The 20,682-nt window shown below is 43.2% G+C and overlaps 1 protein-coding gene across 1 annotated transcript in view; it reads right to left on the minus strand.

The window, feature by feature from the left end:
- Positions 1-17,077, minus strand: part of pipox (pipecolic acid oxidase) — a 40,242-nt gene extending 23,165 nt beyond the window's left edge. The window contains exons 1-3 of the mRNA XM_085794850.1: positions 16,853-17,077; positions 12,945-13,093; positions 3,395-3,608 (exon numbers count right to left, since the gene is read on the minus strand). Coding sequence (XP_085650976.1) covers positions 3,395-3,608; positions 12,945-13,093; positions 16,853-16,963 — 474 coding nt within the window. The 5' untranslated portion in view covers positions 16,964-17,077. The remainder of the gene's footprint in view (positions 1-3,394; positions 3,609-12,944; positions 13,094-16,852) is intronic.
- Positions 17,078-20,682: the final 3,605 nt, after the last annotated feature.

The following is a 20,682-nucleotide window of genomic DNA, read 5'->3' on the forward strand; positions in this document are numbered from 1 at the left end:
AATTTTGACTACTCGCCACAAGTCGTCACTTCACCTCTCGGGTCCCTCGTGACCTATATTATTACAATATAGCTAATTAATACAACATATTCCTATTAGCAAGCACCATTTGATGATCCTGTGTAAATGCTACCATGCTAATGTACTAAACTCAGATGTAAAAACATGGACAGATTATACCTATCCACCACATTATCTACCTATCTAAGGGTGTTCAGAGTGTTAGCGCCGTCATTCCAAGCATGAATGCCTTTAGCATTCAGCTAAAAGCACCACTGTGTATGATTGAAGACTGCTAGCATGTCTACAGACTGTTAGCCTTGTTATCAAAAACAGTAGATGGATGTAGCCTCTCTGACTCTGCCCACAGGTTTCTGAAGCTCAGAGTAAACTGCTGCACATTCGCCATCTTGGCAGCACCCCCTAACACCTGATTGACGCCAAATTGCATTTCAACGTTCAGTTTGTGCTACGTGCTACATGCTACTATGGTTTGTGGAAAGCGTATGATCACCCAGCAGTCAATTAAAGAGTAACATACTGTTTCTGTACAAGGCTGTAGACATGTTTATTTCTGACTCACTGTTGGAGACTCAGTCTAGTGGTCGGGAAGGGAACTGCAGCTGCTGGTTTTTCACTGTTGGTTTTATTTATCAGCACTGGAGGTTAAAGCAGATATCAGTGGCACGGCCGTTTCGGCTAATGCTGTGTTCAAGGCAGGCTTTTGAAACCGTAAGTTACAGCTTCAAGTCACAACTACGACTTGGTAGCGTTCCAGGTAACCCGTAGCTCGTGTTTTTACCGTCCTGTTGTCTGTGAAAGTTCCCTATAACGGCCACTCGTAACTTCCGACCCGTGAACTCGTACCAGATCGAACTGGTATGACTTCACAGGAAGGAAAAACACAAAGTACGAGTTTCCTTGAACGCACCATGAGTTAGCAGCCCCCGCCCTTGTCAGGCATCAATTGGTCCTCGTGCTACGTCACCACATTCACGCGCATCCCTTGGCTGCACACACAGCCCTTCATGCCGTTCTCTCCCCTCATTGGATAACACTTGTATCCCACAAGGAAAATTTTCTCCTCGGGTTACAGCAGAGCAGAGTGACGGAGAGACTCGTGTTTAGGCTGAAATACTTCATGTAAGTGATTGCTGACGGAAAATAGGACTATTTAGGACTTATATTAACAAAAACATTCCACTGATATCTGCTTTAATCTGTTGTGCTGCTGGAAATATCAGGACTATTCTGATACCAGTGATGTTCAATCAGTAGTTAATAGCAAAATCATTGATTATACTGATTTACAGTTCCCTCTTTAATTTACTCACAATCTTTTGTTTCCTAATTAATCAGCTAAACTGGTCTGCATCATTGCCATCGACTGGATCACGAACACTAGGGTTTGGTCATCAAACAGTTTAAGGACCTAGACACACCCGAGATGATCCAGTCTGCAGAAAACCCAAGAGTCTGATTTCAAAGAGCCGGAGAAACGACAAGGGGGGAAAAAAAGACGTAAAAGAAACCTGCCGCTCCGAGATAATGTAACAAGACAGATCAATTGCAACATTTATTACAACATAATATTAAAGGCAAGAGGCTATTAAAGAGCCGAGGCATGAAAATGCACAAAGCAATAATCTGCCGATCTATTACACATCTATCTCCAGAAGCTTTAATTTCTAATTGATGGGTGCTTCACACACAAAAAAAGCGTCTGAACATCTGTCCAGTCAATTGAAAGTGACACCTCATTGAAACAACAAAGCAGTGTTTTGTGCTTGACCTGGCAGCCATGGATGAGTCTGTTCTCCTCCAGTGCATCTCGGCGGCGGCGCTGACAGAGTCCAGTAATGTGAATTTATTGCTGAAGATATTCCTGCTGTGAGCTATTATTAGATTAAAACAAAAGGCCATGAAATATGTCCAATTATCCACGTCTGGGTATTTTTCAGCCCACTTTTCTATCTGCTTCTCGACCGCAAAATCAGAAAATGTTTTGCTTCTTATATCTGTTATTGCTTCCTCCACGCGCTCGCAAAGGTTTTCTCGCTACAGGAGCATCGTCTACTGTTCCATTTTATACAGATTCCTTCCATTAAAAACGCAGACGTTTCTCCATGAACCCTGGAGCAGACATCAATTTATGTTTTATTGAAATTTTCTTTTGAACAACACACAGGGTAACTTTCCATTAATGCTTTGAATAATGCAGGTTTATTTCTATAAAATGAACCTTAGAAGACCAAATGTTTTATTTAGCTTGTGAGGGATACAGACTGAGCATTTTTATACTTGCACAGGAGAGAAAGACCTTAAAAACCCCTTGAAGAAACCTTGAGACACGGAGCATTTAAGGTGAATAAACTCTGGTAGACTTTTAAATATTATTTTAAATATGAGCTAGGTTGTTTGGTTATTATTAGTGACCTTATACTTGTGTTTTACGTGACTTCCACTTTGAATGGTTTTATGTTCCTCACTCTTGCACACAAAATAACCCCATTGCGGACAAATAAAAGGTATTGAAGTTGATTTCAGAGTAGATACTTGTGCGTTATTTTGTATTCATGTTTAACATTTGAACATAATATAAAGACAGAGGCTATATGGGGCTGTAAAAGGCAAGAGAACACACAATGTGTGAAAATATGAACATCCCATTGTTGACGAGGGATGGGGTCAAAGTTTAAATTCATCCTTTATTTACACCTGCTGTCCAGACTGAAGTTGGCAGATTAGTTGTATGCTTGCTTGTTTTTCTCCAAGGGCCTGAGAAATAAGTTCATGTAATTACAAACTGCTAAGGTGGCACTTTTGCTGGTTTGTGCCAAATTAATTTGAAATAGCAGCAACTAATTGCTGAAAATGAAGACTGTGTGGTTGGAAAGTCCAAAAAGCCAAAGTAAAAGTTCTGAAAAATCACCACACAGTACAACCTCCAACTTTAATCTTAAAGGGATAGTTCAACATTTTGGCAAATTGGCCTGAGACAGAGTTGTTTTCGAGGTCAATACAGAGACTGCTTGATGAAAAACTGCCCCTGAAGGCAACGTGCATCAGCGGTTTTGTATGAATTCCCCTCTAAAACAACTCTGTCTGGTAACGTTGTGTTATTATCTCATAGCGTGGTGAATGTGCAGGTCACAACTTGTCCACCAGAGCGTTGTGGAGTTGTTGGATTGTGTATTTGATGAGTTTGATGAATGAAACCAAGAAATCCCATTAACCTCCGTAGTGTAGCGTAGCTCTGAGCAGCTTACAGCTCTGCTCCGCCGTTCTAAAAACAGCTTGCACCTGCTACTGCTACAGCTATGACTATAGGGATTATGGCAATGGGACAATTTGCCAAAATGTTGAACTATCCCTTTAATTAGACTGAAGGTACCTGAACAGTCTTGAGTGCGCGGTCGGCGTACAGGACTCCTGCAGTAACGTCCACCACCGCTCCGTCTCCCTGGGCCAGGTTGAAGTTGGGGATGTGCTGGCTGAAGTTGTCGCGGCTCAGAACCACCATGGGAACCTTGTTCCTCTCCAGAGTGGTTTTAAACTGCAGGTAGCTCTGGCTCTTCTCCGGCCCCATCACCAGCAGCCCGGTTTGTCTGGAGGAGGAGGAGGGATAAGAGGATTTGGTCGTGAAGTGGTTTCTGGTTTCTTTCAGATGCTGGGAACAATTGTCTTAAAGGGATAGTTCACCCAAAATTGAAATTTCACTCATTATCTACTCACCCTCATGTCGACTAAGGGCTGGGAGAAGTTTCAGAGTCCTCCGTGGCTTCTCTGAGTTACAGGGGGTCTCGGAGTAGCAGTGCATGTCCATATAACGGTTGCAAATGGATACCAACTGTCTTCGTAACAAAAAGACACACCAAAAAACATCCAAATACCTCCATGCTGCTCGTATGTAATGTCCGTCTTGTATTGAAGCCCCGAAATGCGAAACTGTCCCGAAAAAAATTAAATAAGTCTTAAATAAGCTTGTTTTGTAGCGGAAACTTCTCGAAGCTCCTCTTCCCGGTTCGTCCAAATTTGACGAACCGGGAAGAGGAGCTTCCGCTACCAACAAGCTTGAAATATAGACTTATTTAATTTTTTTAGGACAATTTTGCATTTCGGGGCTTCAATACAAGATGGACATTACATACGAGCAGCATGGAGGTATTTGGATGTTTTTTGGTGTGTCTTTTTGTAACGAAGACAGTTGGTATCCATTTGCAACCGTTATATGGACATGCACTGCTACTCCGAGACCCCCTGTAACTCAGAGAAGCCGCGAAATTTCAATTTTGGGTGAACTATCCCTTTAAAACTCATAGGCCTTTTGTGGAGCCTTTAAAATTTTGCCCCAAGTTTATGTGATGATACTTGAGAAATCCATGATGACTTGATCATCAGCAGTTTGAAAGCTCCAATAAAGGCTAGTAACGAACCATAGATATATAGATACAGGAAAATGATGACGGAAGGTTTTTAGTTTCTCCATGATTGCCATTAACCATTGAAGCTTTACTTCAGCGTGGCTTCACTGTAGCACCTCAGGAGTTTTTCTATTCAGTGGCTGTAAATACAACAGTATACCAACATCTCAGTCTTGACTTCTCTGTGGTAAAATTGCATGTATTGTCAACAACCCGCCTGTGGCTGTTGATAATGGAGTGAAAATGCAGCAGGGCTGAATAGAGCTGTTGGTGAGTATTGTCTTCATGGAGCTGGGGAGGATCGACTCAGGGTCATCAACGCCAAGGTTTCTCCTCACAAATCCCCCGCTGCCTTCCTATGCACCCTTGAAAAAAAAAAATCTATTAAACTTGACAAAGGACAGCGAGAAACTGGTGGAATAAGGAAAGAAAAAAAAATCTGCCTTCTGCTTTGAGACAGCAGCTCACATGTCCAGGGAGAGTTATTCATGTCCACGGTTCAGAGTATGAATCATACACTGCACTGTTATTTTGTTCTTTTCTTTTGTCATTTCCTCTCCTATTAAACATCTCAGCTTCATTTCAGTTTCGTTTCAGAGTGCATGATGACTCCTGGTCATCAGGGAAATGCTGTTAATATGATCACTTAGCCTCCATCTTGCTTTTTCTGTCAGTTTCCTCTGTTTTTTTTGTTTTTTTTAAATGATCCGTGAGTATAAAACATAATTTATGATCAGATGATGGAGATTAGAGTATCAACATATTCAATGCATTGATCTTCAGAGAGGTTTGGATCAGGTTGGACGCACCAACAGCTTGTACAGTAGCCAGTTAGAGTCAGTGTCGTGATATCTCATCCTTATGATGTGGCAGTGTCCCAAAGTCTCTTTAGCTGTGTCCCAATTCAGAGGTGCCATTTGAAGACCGATTACATCACAGTGTTGTGACAAGTCCTGTCTCAATTTGAAGGCTCCTCCAAATGCGGCCAACGAATCCTGCCTTTCTTCGCCTGTTCTAGGATAACGCACCTCACCTAGCCTTTGTGGCCTCTCGTATCCCAAGCTTCTTTGCACATCATTAATAATTATTAGCCACCTAGCCTGCTAGCTATTGTAATGTTGAGACGGCTCTGCGCTGTAGCCATGGTAGCCCCGCTCTGCAGCCGGCTTGGAGGCGTGGTCGCCCACTGAGCAGGGCTCCAGTTGAGGAGCTGTTGGAAAGGTAAAAAAGCTGCCACTGATGATTGTATCCTTTGAAGGATCCAGCCCCTGAATTGGGACACAGCTTATGAGAGTAGTTGGATGGGTTTTCAAAAGCATTCAGCTCCATCCTGACCACCTGTCTCCTTCTTGTCCCATCTTCTACCTGGTCCTCTTTAATCAGATCTAAGCTTCGTCTACTTTTGTCGCACTCTGAGATCTCAACAACTTCTCTAAGAACACACAAGCCAGAGAACCTATGACAATAGGTGTAAAACAAGTTGTCTTTCTTAAACTAAGGCTGAGGGTTGAGCAGCCACTTCCAACCATCTGAAATGTCTCAAACTGTGCTGTTTTATAGCTCGATTCCCTGTCACCAGATGAGGAATCCTCCATGTTCTGGTGGTCACCACTCATCCAGATGAGATAAACTTTGTTGTCCCACCGGGTGGGGAAACATCTCTTGTGCTAAGCACCCAAAAAACTATGTGACAACAATATACACATGGAGCCATACAAAAGATAATAAGTACATAATGATAAATACTCAGTGCCAGATCTCTTGTTGTAGATGAAAAAAAAAGCAACAACAACAACAACAAAAAACCACACACCTACAGCCAAATCCTCATCAGCACCAGTCTTATCTGGCTGTTATCTGCTCCAATTTAAAATCCTGAAAGATGCAGGGATGAATGAATTTTTAAATCTGTTTAACCTACAGCGAGGAACTCTGAACCTCCGACCAGAGGGTAACAGATCATTCTCTGTTTACAGAGCATGAGATGAGATATTATTGGTATCTTAACATCTACAGGTTGGTAGGTTGATGTTTTTGGTTTTTGTAAAACGACTCAGCAACTATTGGTTTGGTTGGGGCCAGTTAAGTATTTAAAGATCTGTGTTTAGCTCAGCTGCCCATGTGTTGCGGTTAGAGTCCTCACTGCAGGCGGTTTGAATCCCGCATTGAACGGCCCTTTCCTGCATGTCATTTCCCGCTCTCTGCCTCCCCAACTCCAAAACGCTCTGGTGGACAAGTTGTGACCTGCACATCCACCACGCTATGAGATAATAACAGAACGTTACCAGACAGAGTTGTTTTAGAGGTAAATGCAGAGACTGCTTGATGAAAAACTGTCCCTGAAGGCAACGTGCATCAGCTGTTTTGCATGAATTTCCCTCTAAAACAACTCTATCTGGTAACGTTCTGTTATTATCTCACAGCGTGGTGAATGTGCAGGTCACAACTTGTGCACCAGAGCGTTTTGGAGTTGTTGGATTGTGTATTTGATGAGTTTGATGAGGGAAACCAAGAAATCCCATTAGCCTCCGTAGCGTAGCTCTGAGCAGCTCACGGCTCTGCTCCGCCGTTCTAAAAATAGCTTGCACCGACAAATACAGGTAAGGAACCTACTGCTATGACTATAGGGATTATGGCAATGGACCAGTTTGCCAAAATGTTGAACTATCCCTTTAAAGGCAAAAAAGCCCCCCAAAAAATATAGAAAAAAAGACCTGTCACCTTACTTCACCTCCCATGATCCTCTGGTCCTGTCATCACTTTAGACTCTTAAGGCCACTGGTCTATTTGTGTGACAGATGAACGACTAGTACAAGCAGCACTTTGACTGTTTTTACATTTCGTCGACCTTGTAGCCGGCTTTGCTCCTCTCGAGTGATATTTCAGCCTTTTCTCACTTTCCCCTCACTGATTTGCTCGATGCACAAGTGGGAGGAGAGGAGCGAACAAGTGGGAGGTTTATTCAAATCAGGTAGAGCAAAGCAAATTGTTGTTATTTTAGATTAACAGAGCTCATTAATCCTGCTCCTCACAGCCTCCTCCCTGGTTTGAAGGAATAATAATATTAATAATTATTAAAAAAAAACAGCTGTTCATGTTTTATTCTTTTCATTCCGTGGCAACGGGCCGACCTGTCCAGAGCCGCTGACAGCTGGGATCGGCTCCAGCTCTCTGTGACCCTCAGATATATCAAGAGCTGGTTAATGGATGGATGGATGCGTTACAGAGCAAAATGCTGCTGTGTCACTGGTCGTGTGACTGGATCGATGCAGTCATAATAAACTACTTCACCATCATTGCACTAATTAACCGTTAAAAAGCCAAACCATCTGCCTCCGGCTGCAGATTCACGCTGCTCTGCTCCATCAACACAACAAACCATCATTTCCTGTTGTTATCTGTCACTTGTGATTGACGCAGCTGCTTTTTGAAGAGCGAGGACGCCACTCGTTCTTCCGACCTACATCCCACTTCACGCAGCTGCTTTGCACTTTTCACTTTTGCAGCTACTGGAGCTAAAATAGCAGGTGCACTCGGAGACCTGGACGCTGAATGAGATCATTCATGTTGTTTGGAGCAGCGGTAACAAGCTGTTTTTGATGTGAGGATACGAGGAGCAGTTACCAAACTTATTTACTGTGGAATCCAAACATCTGCTTCTTCCTCGCACTGATGTTACAGAAGCAGCGAGATCAAGACACCGTTTGTTCAGGCGCGTTTCCAACGTGGCATTTCCAAACACTGCAAAACTGTTCCGACACATGTGAACTTCTCAACCCAGAGACCTGTGGCCACGCGCCAGTAAACTCATTCACTCTTCTTGTGTATGAGCCCAGCTGCTCTGTGATGCTGCACTTGAATAAGAGAGGACACTCGAGGAGATGAAAGAGAAAAACATTCTTGGGGGCAGAGCGGCCACTCACTGCTGCTGAAGAGCCTCTGTAACTTCTGCTTCCTCATCATCATCAGCTCTGCTGGAAAACTGACCGAGAATTTGAGCTTCAGTTTCACGCATAAATTCTCCTCCAACCTGTGAGTGAGTGTTGACCAGAAGTGACAGTGTGTCAGAGGCAAACACGTGTTAGAGAGGCAGCATCCATCTGTCCCATCCACACCAACTGCAACAACCTCCTGAAGTGCCGGGAACACAGCGGCCGACCAAACTGTCCTCACCCTGCTGACTAATCTGACTGAGACCAACTGTCCTGTTCAACACAACAAGCTGGCTTTTATTTTTATCTTATTTCCACCAAGGCCGAGGCCTGGTCCACATGTACCCGGGTGCTTTTGTGAATTGAGTTTTTCCCTTCTCCATTTAAAAAGAATACAGTTCACAAAAATCTCTGTCCATATGTAAATGTAAAAACACTGTGCACTGCAGCCACACCAGCAGGGGGCGATATCATTTTAACTTTTAAAAACGCATTGACCAATCATAGCGAACCTGAAGTACTATCTTGTGTACTTCAGGTTCGATCTTTGTTTACTGTATCCATGACTACTGTCATACTTCGTGTTGTAATGCTGCAGGTCAGAAATTCCAATTGATACAGTAATATAACAGTAAAAGTAACATAACAGTAAAAGTTGAGGAGAAAGTGCGACGCCATTCCTCTTTGATGTAATTCCGACCGACTCAGGCTGCTTGGATCCAACCTGAATTCCCAATTTGGAGTCTTGAGTTCAAGGGCCGTTCTATTGCATTTTTCCGATTCTGAGGTTGGATCTTTCCGAGTTCCGAGTGTAATCGAACGCAGCAGAAGGGGACGTTCAGATGTAGCGTCTTTTGGACCAACAAATCCATTACTTTTGGGCATCAAGCACACTCAAAACCCAAAGTGACAACGCAGTGTCGTGCACTTGGTGCGACACACATGCAGCAAGCACACCACGTGTCATATATAAGAATTAACCAATTAGCTCTACCAACCTGCTTCTCCAGCAGCAACATGCTTCCTGCTCTCAGAGCTTGCTAGTGTCTGGGCAAGCAGCAGCTCACCAAAAACCAAAAACGTATTTTTTCTTCTCCACACTTAAACACGAAAACAGCGTTGATTTCTTGCCGGCTTCGTTGTAAACAAATGCACATGGCCAGGACGAGGGTTAGCAAAACAGCAGAAAAGCGACCGGACTTCCTCTTAAAGGACAAAAATGTGTTTAGGTGTAGATGATAGGCCCAAATGCATATAAAAGGATATCTGGTGTGGACATGGTCTGAGACTTGTGGCTAAACTGCCATTCAACTCATTTCAGGGGGATCGAGCTTCACAATGAGATCGTACATAGAACAGGAGGATGGAAGAAGGAAACTAGATCTGATTTATAATCAAAGAACATACGACTATGAAATCATCAGTAGCAGTCGATATAGCAATTTATCAAACTATTATTCGCTCATTTAAAGCTGATGAAATTCCATGAACTGGTAAATTACAGTATTTTCTGCAAATGATGTACAAAGCTTGCAAGAAAACTTTTCCAACCAACACTGAAAAAATATACTTTTTTTTTTTTTTTTAAAGAGAGAGAAAGCCATGATAACTTAAAAGGAACAGAGATCTTTGAAAATTAACTAATCTAAAATGAACACAATATTTAGAAACAATTAAAACCAGCATGTTCATGAAATACAATGAAACATGTTAATTAAGTTTTGTTCTGTTCTGTTTTGTTGTGACAGGTAAATCATTTTGGGAGCTTCTCTGAGTACTTTAAATTCGATTGTAACCTAGGAACGAACAGGGAAGCGTGAGCGGCCTGGAGCTATTTTAGTTTTAATTTTATTTAATTATTTGCTTTGTTAATTAATGACTTGTCAAAGGATGACAGATTATTCTTCTTTCTGTTCCTTTTTCAGATGTTGTGTTGGCATTTGAATTGTTCTGTGTTGTTGACGAGTGAAACAGACTTGAGGGCAGGTATGAACATAAACCGTGTTTGGTTTAATATTATCATAATAACATCAATATCAGATACTGTTTTGCATGTGTTTTTTAAAGGTACATTGTGTAGGAATTCCTCCCATCTAGCGTTGCGGTTGTATATCGCAAGCAACTCAATCGTATTTTTCATGCTGCATTCATGTGAAATTGGGCAGACGGCAGACAGCCGCTGCACGTAACGGCATAAACTCTACGTAAACAAATGGTCCGTCAGCACGAGGCAAAACAACACACGTGACAATATGTTGTCATGGCGATGTCGTATTGTTTACCTGACCCACGTTTTACCGTCTTTCTCTGGACTTCTGTGACTTAAATGACATCTGGTTTGTTAGCGACGGCCGTCTGCCCGACTGCAGGTGAATGCAGCATCAGTGTAACGCTCCATTCCTCCTCACTGCGTTACCGTGGTGACTTTTCACAGACGCCACCTCGACGTGAGCCGACAGCTCCGGTGTCTCCGCTGAGTTTCCGTGGTTTCCTACCGTCACGCTGCCACTGAATGTAAAAACATGGCGACACCACATGGCAGCCAGCACCGAGCTTACCCGCTCCATGGAGATATGAATGATATGAACGGCTCATTCAGAGCTGAAAGGAACACTTCAGTTTGTTGATGGGGGGGATTACTGGTTAATGAAAAACAGACTGAAGAACCAAATAATCGATTTTCGTGAATAGATAACAGGAGAATTACACAAGGTCCCTTTAATATTATCATAATAACATCTATAATCAATCAGATATTCAAGCTGTTTTCTGGATTTACACCATGTTTGTGTGTTTTGTGTGTGTTTTTTTAAGATTGTTGACCTCTCAGGGCCACCGTACTTACTGTATGGCTCTTAAAGGGATAGTTCACCCAAAATTCAAATTGCACTCATTATCTACTCACCCTCATGTTGACTAAGGGCTGGGAGAAGTTTCAGAGTCCTCCGTGGCTTCTCTGAGTTACAGGGGGTTTTGCAGTGCATGTCCATATAACGGTTGCAAATGGATACCACTTTTTTTGGTAACAAAAAGACACACCAAAATGTTTGTAGCGGAAGCTCCTCTTCCTGGTCGGACAAACCAGGAAGAGGAGCTTCCGCTACAAACAAGCTTGAAATATAGACTTATTTAATTTTTTCGGAACAATTTCGCATTTCGGGGCTTCAATACAAGACGGACATTACATACGAGCAGCATGGAAGTATTTGGATGTTTTTTGGTGTGTCTTTTTGTCACGAAGAAAAGTGGTATCCATTTGCAACCGTTATATGGACATGCGAGACCCCCTGTAACTCAGAGAAGCCACGGAGGACTCAGAAACTTCTCCCAGCCTTTAGTCGACATGAGGGTGAGTAGATAATGAGTGCAATTTGAATTTTGGGTGAACTATCCCTTTAAAACCACAAATCAAAATGAAAGTGAAAACTAAAAACCTTGACGGTGAAATCTGATCGGACGCCAAATGTCCAGTGGACTCACTCACGACACAGCAGCAGCCTCACAGCTTCCTCGTAGTGAAGTGACTGCGAGCGGTTGTTGTGAGAGTGGAGGTCTAACTCGGTAATCTGTCTGATTGATGACGGAGCGGCGTTTGGCCAGCAGCGTCTCCTGGAGGCTGCTGCCGACATCTGTCAGTATCCATAAGGCACAGACGACACAGCTAAAGGCCTCAGACATCCATTAGAAGATTTAATGACCATGTCTACCCCGAGAGTGCCTGTGTGTGTTTACGACTGTGTCACGCAGGAAGTCAAAGCGATGCAGGCGTGTGTGTGTGAGTGTGTTGAGGCTGTAAAATGTGACACCTCTCAACACAGGTGATTGGTGGGAGCAGGTCAGCAGGACGGTGGATGTGTGCATGTTGTCATGTATGTGGGTAATATAAAAAGGTTGGTGGGTACATTTTTAGCTCCGCTCCGGGCTTTTTTTTACACCAGTGGGTTCACCTGCCTGGCATTTTTTCCATTTTTTTCCCCCGCCGGCCCAAGGGCACAGGTGGCTTTCAGATGTGGACCCATCAGTCATGAGTTATGGATGGCCGCGGTGGGACGAGGAGGCGCTCTGTGTGTGTTTCTAGGGGAACATAATGTGTGGGCATGGCTCGGTATCATGATCTGTTATATACCCCGAGACATGAATAATGAAATGAGTGTTATTCCTCTGGCTGCTGGTGCTGCTGCTGCTCAGAGGTAAACACGACCGAGGAGAGACGTCGCCGTTGCCGCTGGAAGCTCGCTCGCTGTCATATTTGTAAACACACTGATTCCTCCGCGCTCTGCGAACGAGAATCAGAGGTTTAACAGTCGGGAGAAAAAAAAAAAAGAAAGAGAGAGAGAGAGAGAGAGAAAAAAAGAAAAGCTGCTGTTTCACATTCAAAGGCACGGGAGCTGTCGAGGTTTGATTCAGTGACGCTGGAGGTAATGAGAAAGTCATGCATTCATGGCTCCCGTGGATTGAGTTGCTGCTCTCGTGCACAACACAACACCTTGGATGTGACAAATCTGTGTGTGTTGTTATAGTGTTGTTCTACTTAATAGGCTTTTTTTTCCTTTCTTTTTTTCTTTTTTTACCCCTGCCGACTTCTTACCTGTACAGTCTGACACCTGCCTCCTTCTCCAGCTGAGCCCACAGCCTGTAGCACTCCTCCATCATGTGTGTGTAGAAGTCCTGCTCGTAGGCCTTGCGGATGATGCGGGTCTGGCCATGGGAGCTCCCTCGCGTGTGGGGCAGGACAAACTGGAAAACATGAGCATGACGTCATTTTGTTAATATTAAAAAATATTTTGAAAGAAATAAAGTATGAAAGTATGTGGACATGTAAGAGTCCATCTGTTACCGAATTATAACCAGCTTGATGCTGTGACTCTTACATGTAGTTTGAGTAGATAATGAGTGAAATTTGAATTTTGGGTGAACTATCCCTTTAAAGCTGGGTCCCAGTTTAGGGATTAGTAATTAGTCTGAACTGTCCTTAAAACACAGTCCAATCTCTCCCAGAATTCATTGCGTTCAGGTAGAATAACATGGCAGCAAACAAAAAAAACAACGGAGAGCCTGAGGATCACACACTGTTAAATATACTGTAGTTATTAAGGTTTCAGTTCAGCCCAACCCACACGGAAAGAACCTATAGGTTTTAATATAGCTTTGAATATATATGACATACATAAAATTGGCCGTTTTCATATATACGCATACATGCTATATATATGTGGTGCATATATGCTATATACAGCATATATGCACAGATAAACTGCATAGGTTTCATATATGCGCATATATCCTCATGAGGATATATATACAGTAGCATATATGTATATATGAAAACGGCCTAACATGTGCATTCATTTCATGTTTCAGGAGCCTCCAGTCTTCTGAGACATCAACCACCAGATGTCCAGATGATGAAACTGCATTACATTACTGTTGGGCCACAGCTTTGTCACATCTACACAGTGTAACACAGCATCTGTTATTTCCGCAGCAGTGTTTCCTATTGAATAGAGCTGTTTTTCATCTAAATGATATACTGTATTTTTTTTTGTTTTTGTTTTACAAGTGCACTGAATCCACAGTTGCAGCTTATTGATGGTCGATTTGGTAACAAAGTCATTTCTCATTTTAATGACTGTTCTACAGCGTCTGCAGCCTCTGATCTTTATCTTGTATCTGTATTTCTTGAACTGGAAAACTTTTACATTCCTGCTCCGACTTCAGAGAAGTTACAGAAACTAGTTTTTCTGTATGTAAAAAAAAAAGGCAAGTCAAAGTCAGCACCAGATGAAATGCACCAATAGATATCAATATTTTAACTAATTTTCAAAAATAAACCTGATGTGTTAAAGTGAAGGAAAAATCAGAATGTGGGATTCCTGCTCAGTGATTCTGTTGACATCTTCACACCAGCTGAGGGGGGAGGAGGGGGGGATCGGGATATGTGACAACCAGATAAGAGAAAACAGGACTGGGTCACAGCCTGGTCTACGGCCGGACAGTGGAGTATTTGTATTCTCTCTAGTATCAACTGGTTTCAACTCTTTATCTGTTTCAAGCCAAATCAGGACAAAGATGGCAGCCAATCACATTAAACACAGCACATAGGCTAGTACATACACAAACACTCTGACATGAGTGTGTGTGTATGTTTGATGAGCAAGTTTAACAGAAGCACTGGGTTTATCTAATTTTAGACCAGAGGTTACATAAACACTAAATATCACAACATACACAAGGTCAGGAATGATAAGGAGGGCGCTGCTGATTGGTTCTCGCTGTGTCCGAGTTCCACACATCAGAAAGTTCACATCAAAACCGTAAAAACAATATATGCAATGTTTTGTATGTATTTAATCATGTTTGTGGGCATGAAAAAGTGAGGCCGGAGGTGTTTGGGGGATGGTCTATTCTGTTTGTTATTACTATTATTATGAAATGCACTAAAGCAAACTGTGATGAGACTGAAACAGGTCATCAACCCATGCAGTTATTCTAGTCCCCTACAGATAAAATAACCACAAACTAATGACTAATCAATATAGTACATACACAATACAGTTAAACAAGTGGGTCAGCAGAACTCCAACCCCCAAGGGTTGATTTAACCAATCACATCAGTGATGCTGCAGAAGTCAATAAGTATTTTTGTGTTTTTTTTTTTTTTTTTTACACATATTTGCAAAATTCATGATTACCGGTATATACAACCCACTTTTATAAAAAAAAATATCACCATAAAAATGCACATTATATCCACATCAAGTCCAATTATGTCACCCCTCATTCCAGCATCACTATAACACAAGTTAAAAGTGCAATTAGTTTAACATGTGCAACATCAACACCTTCTAATCTTTCAATTTTTAGGTCATTATTGCACTCCTTTTTAGCTCCTTCCAATATTTTAGTTTAGTTTTTAATATATTTCTATTTATTTAGCTACTAGACGTTGTCAAGTGAGATCAGGTAAAAAGGTTGAGACCCCAGGACTTTGCCCCCCAGAGCAATCAGTAGACGTTAAACACATAAGATATGGTAAAAACATGATTATGAGTGTGTGATGAAACAGAATGTAATGATAAAAATAATAACTGAAATAATGAATTTTGACATTAAATGTGAATAATGAAATAATGTTTAATGCACTTTTAAAAGGTCACGCCATGTAAATAGAGAAGTTGACCCACTTCACTAATTTTCTACTCACCCTCATGTCGACTAAAGGTTGGGAGAAGTTTCATAGTCCTCCGTGCCTTTTAGGAGTTACAGGGGGGGTCTGCGCACCACTGCATTGCAATATGACGGTAGCGAATGGGGCTCACTTTTCTTCGTCCAAAAAGACACAGCAAAAAACATCCAAATACCTCCATACTGCTCGTCTGTAATGTCCCTCTTGTAGTGAAGCCCCAACATGAAAAATTGTTCCAAAAAAAATTAAATAAGTCTATATTTTAAGCTTGTTTGTTGCGGAAGCTCCCAGTGTCTCAGTTCACTGTGCAAGTCTTGCGCGCGATTTGCACTGACACAGGCAGAGCAGTATGGGGGTATTTGGATGTTTTTTGGTGTGTCTTTTTGGACGAAGAAAAGTGAGCCCCGTTCGCTACCGTCATATGGACATGCAGTGCTGCACGGAGCCCCGCTGTAACTCAGAGAAGACACGGAGGACTCTGAAAGTTCTCCCAACCCTTAGTCGACATGAGGGTGAGTAGAAAATGAGGTGAAATTTGAATTTTGGGTGAACTATCCCTTTAAAACAATTCTTAGAAATTCTACTCAGGGCTAGTGTCTGTTAGAAGGAGGAATTCGGACCCTTTGAACGGAGAGCTGGTCCAGTGGAGTCCTGTAAGGGGCTTACACTGGGATTTGACAACGTGTGATGATGAACTGTTTCATGTCTATTTCAGTTTTCAGGTAAACTGTGTGTATCATGTTATGTCCTCAAATTAATCGCACAACAAATTAAATTGAATTTAACATAAAAATTACAATAAAAGCATCCCATTTTGTTATATATCATTTGTTTAACATGTTTTTTTGTCAGTCACTCTTTGATATGTTTTAGATTGCACCAATTAAATAAACAAATATGTCAATCTACAACAGTTTTGCAAATGTGATGCTTTACCCCCATGCACTCACACATACACATACTGTATGAGATTAAATTAACTTGTGTGGCATTATTATGATTATTTGGAGCAGTGTTATGTAACCGACCTATGTTGGGCCCAGCAAAGTGGCCAAAGGAGGAGGAGGAGACTTATGAGTGACAGCTCATTAAGAAGTAGGCTAGTAGATGAGTCTAGATGATCATGAATGATGAGGATCATATTTTATCTTTATCCCTGGAGCTGAGGTTTCAGTCTGAGTCTCAGTCTTGTGTAGCTACCTTCATGCTTGTACAGTTGTTGGTCATGTGAAGTAAACCTACTACACTTGTCCCTCCTGTGCAGTCTGCTGCAGAAAGTCTCAGAGCACAAAGTTGAGTGTGTGACACACCTGCTCCAGCAGAAGAGTCCTCTGGTTGTTCTTCGCCAGCTGATAGGCCGTGAAGGAGCCCTGCACGCCGGCCCCGACCACTATGCACTCATACTCCCCTGTAGTCGACATGGCAGCTATATTTAGCAGTGACGGACAACAAGCGCTCCCACTTCTCCCCTACTCAACAAGCTGGAACAGTGACGCCCCTTACGAGTGGAGGAGGAACCAGAGGAACCTGAGAACCGGAGAGAGTGGTGCATTCAGCCCTGAGCGCTGTCTGCCAGGAGGTTAAAGGTGCAGTATCTGCACCTGCCCCAGTTTTAGACTGCAGGGATATAAGAGGACACAAGAGCCTGTCAGTCATGGTGCAGGGCAAATAACACTTTAACTTCTGTAGCCCATAAAAAAACATAGTTTAATACATTTTTGCCAATGTCGCACCTGTTCCTCTATGATTTTACTGAGCTTCATGTAAATGACACACAGCAAACTAAGTAATAATGAAAAGCAAAAATTATAATATACAAAACATTAAAACTGAGGTTTAAAAAGTGTTGATAAAAGGATACATTACATAAAGCAAAGTTATCCAAATAAATGAGTACATTATTGAATTATACATTTCTTTGGGCGCTTTTTTAAATGTACAGTAGTATCACACAGCAGTGAGCAGTTCATTGCTACTGTGCATTGTCAGCAGCGTTGAAGAAGTTGCAGAACTAAAGACCAACGGGTTCAGGGTGTGAAATGGAAAAAAAAACAGTCAAAAATGCACGACAGAGTGAGAGTTGAAAAGGTTTCAGCTGCGACGGCTCGGTTATATTTATCTGCTCAAAGCTGAAAGGATGTGCGTGACAACCAATAAACAGAATCATTTTACAGAAGAAGATTTATGAGCGGTTATTAATAGTTGCAAATGCACTTTTTTCTCTCCCCTCAACAGCTCAGTTAATACATGACATATTGCATTCAGGCCATTTGCAGCAGTGCTGTTATTGCCCTTTCTCAACAGATAACCTGTTACACTTACATAATGATGAACGGCCTCCAGAGTCCAGAGGTCACTCCTCTGCAGTGGAGAGGGTGGAGGTGGAGTACATGGTGGTTGTGAGGGCAGCTTTGTGGCCTTTAGGAATAAATTCATGACAAACAACTCACGATAACAAAATGGAAATGTGAAGTGATTTTTGTATGACACACACATCTTTGTATTCACATTCTGTTTCATGGACTGCAGCCTGATGCAGCAGAACAGATGCACCATTTGTGACTGTTTGTGCACACACATAAGAAGTGACAGTTTGTGTGTTATGCACAGATTTATCTTTCATATAATGTGCAAATATCAAAAATGAGCACAATACAGTGGGAGCAGGGGAAAGACAGGATGGGAGGACAATAGAAATTTAGAAATAGTGACTGACTGGCACTGTTCAGACCTGATGTTAGTGGACTGTACACATCTTTACTGCCTGATTGGTGGTGGTTTATAGCACAGAGTCACATTGTGAACAGGAAAGAAATAACCTTACTAACCTTAATCAAGCCTCATCTCTCTGTCAGTGCTGTACTCTTGCAAGATGTTTCAACTGCATAATTAATAACTTGAGTTAATGGGGAACCTAGGCGTGATACTGTAGGTGTCTGTATGTAACCTATGCAGATGTGTTATATGATCGCACTTCCATGTTTCTTTGATGTAGCCTACTCCTTGTTGACACATTTGTTCTGTGTAATCCCTGTTTACAAGTCTCTTTCTGTATGTAATTGGCTGAGACCAAAGGAAAATTTTCCTGCCTTGGCTGGACATTAAAGTTTGTTTTTTTTCTTTTTTCATTTCTATTTTTGGACTGATTTATTTCGAATGAATCCAATGATCAAACTTTAAACCCAAACCACACAGAACCCAGTAGCCTACAGTCCACCTTTTGGCGAGGAGTTGGTCATCTCACTTTAGATCCTCTATGGAGGATCTTTGGAACAACAGCGCCATCAATCAACGCAGGTGTATCGACGTCATTTGGAACGTCCCTACGTCACTCTAACGTAGCTACGTAACTACCTGGAGATGAAGCGAAAGTTACAGTTGTAACTACGGTTCTATGAGTCCCGGATAACCGCCAGAGGCGGTGCTTTAAGCACTGGATAACTCCGTCCGCGCTAGTGCATGTCGAGTACGAATAACAACAATGTCACCTGTGACCCCTGCATGACCCCCGGGAGGCTATATCTTCCGGTGTCAGCAGGCAATCGGCTCCCAAAATCAGCTCGTGAACGCGCGAGGATTCGGAGTGACAGAGCGCTCTGGCGGTCATCCGGGACTCATAGAACCGTAGTTACAACTGTAACTTTCGTTCTATTTCGTCCCTCCTGACCGCCAGAGGCGGTGCTTTAAGCACTGGATGACATATACCAACAGTGTCATGAAGAATCCCACAACCCACCTTACTGAAGAGAGGTCGAAGGCCCAGGGCAAAGGACCACGCCCATTGGGTGGGGAGCAGCAACATTAAGCCGGTAAAAGCGGTGGAAAGTACCCGGCGACGACCAAGAGGCTGCAGAACAGATGTCATCCAGGGGTACGCCCCTCAGGGCAGCCCAGGACGTGGAGACACCGCGTGTGGAGTGGCATCTGACCCCCGCCGGCAATGCCCGACCGTTGATCCTGTAAGCACAAGAGATGGTGTCCACAATCCAATGAGAAAGGCGCTGTTTGGAAAGGGCACAACCCCTGGTACGACCCCCATAACAAACAAACAACTGTTCCGTCTGCCGCACATGTGCAGTGGCACTGATATAGGCAGCCAGGGCCCGCACAGGACACAAAACACGCAACTCATCATCAGCCGCTGGGGGATCAAACCGCGCCAGGTGAATAGGGCGGTTGACATGGCCACGGGGCAGGGTCTTCGGCAGAAACGCAACATTAGGCCACAGGGTCACACCCGCACCCTCAGGCCCCAACGCAGGCAGGACTCGCTGACAGACAAAGCCTGCAACTCCCCCACCCGCTTCGCTGAGGTGATAGCCAGAAGAAAGGCTGTCTTTAACGACAGTCACTTAAGGTCAGCCTGGGCGAGAGGTTCAAAGGGTGAAGAAGCCAGGGCCTTCAGCACCAGGGAGAGGTCCCACGCTGGAACCCTCGGGGACACAGAGGGCCGCAGCCTCAATGCCCCCCTCAGAAATAGAGATATCAACCGCTGGCACCCGACGGTAGCATTGTCAATGAGATCATGCCGCCCTGAAATGGCAGCCACATACACCCTCAAAGTGGAAGGTGCACGACCGTCGACCAGGAGAGACTGAAGAAAGTCCAGAACGGTGGCCACTGGACAAGAAGTGGGGTCCTCCCCCCTGTCAGCACACCAGGCAGAGAACCTCCTCCACTTGCACTCATACTGGAGTCGGGTGGACGATGCACGAGCATGCGAGATGGTTAATCGGACAGGCTCAGTGCAACCGGTCAGAAGTGTGTCGGGCCCTGTAGCGGCCAAGCCCACAACTGGAGACGGCAAGCCCAGATGGGCTGAAGGTGGGTTTCAGATGGGCCCTATCTAAAACCCACATGGGCAACCCAGGTTTCTCCCACATGGGGCCCACACTAGGTGGGCACTAGGTGGGCCCCATGTGGGCTGATTATGGGTCCCAGCTAGGTCTTACACTGTACCCATAAGGGTAATAACCATTATTTTACAGTTCTTAAATCAAGCTGCAATAATGAAGAGACAAGCAGTACAATTAATTATCTTTTTATTAAAGTAAAATTAAGTAAACATGCTTTTGATGGATGAATCAGTGTTCCAGCAATGTCACAGACAGAAAAACTGAAAATAAATTAATGTTAACAC

This window comes from Trachurus japonicus, chromosome 13, assembly GCF_045865225.1.
Source record: "Trachurus japonicus isolate A0001 chromosome 13, Traja_1.0".
Classification (NCBI taxonomy): Eukaryota; Metazoa; Chordata; class Actinopteri; order Carangiformes; family Carangidae; genus Trachurus; species Trachurus japonicus.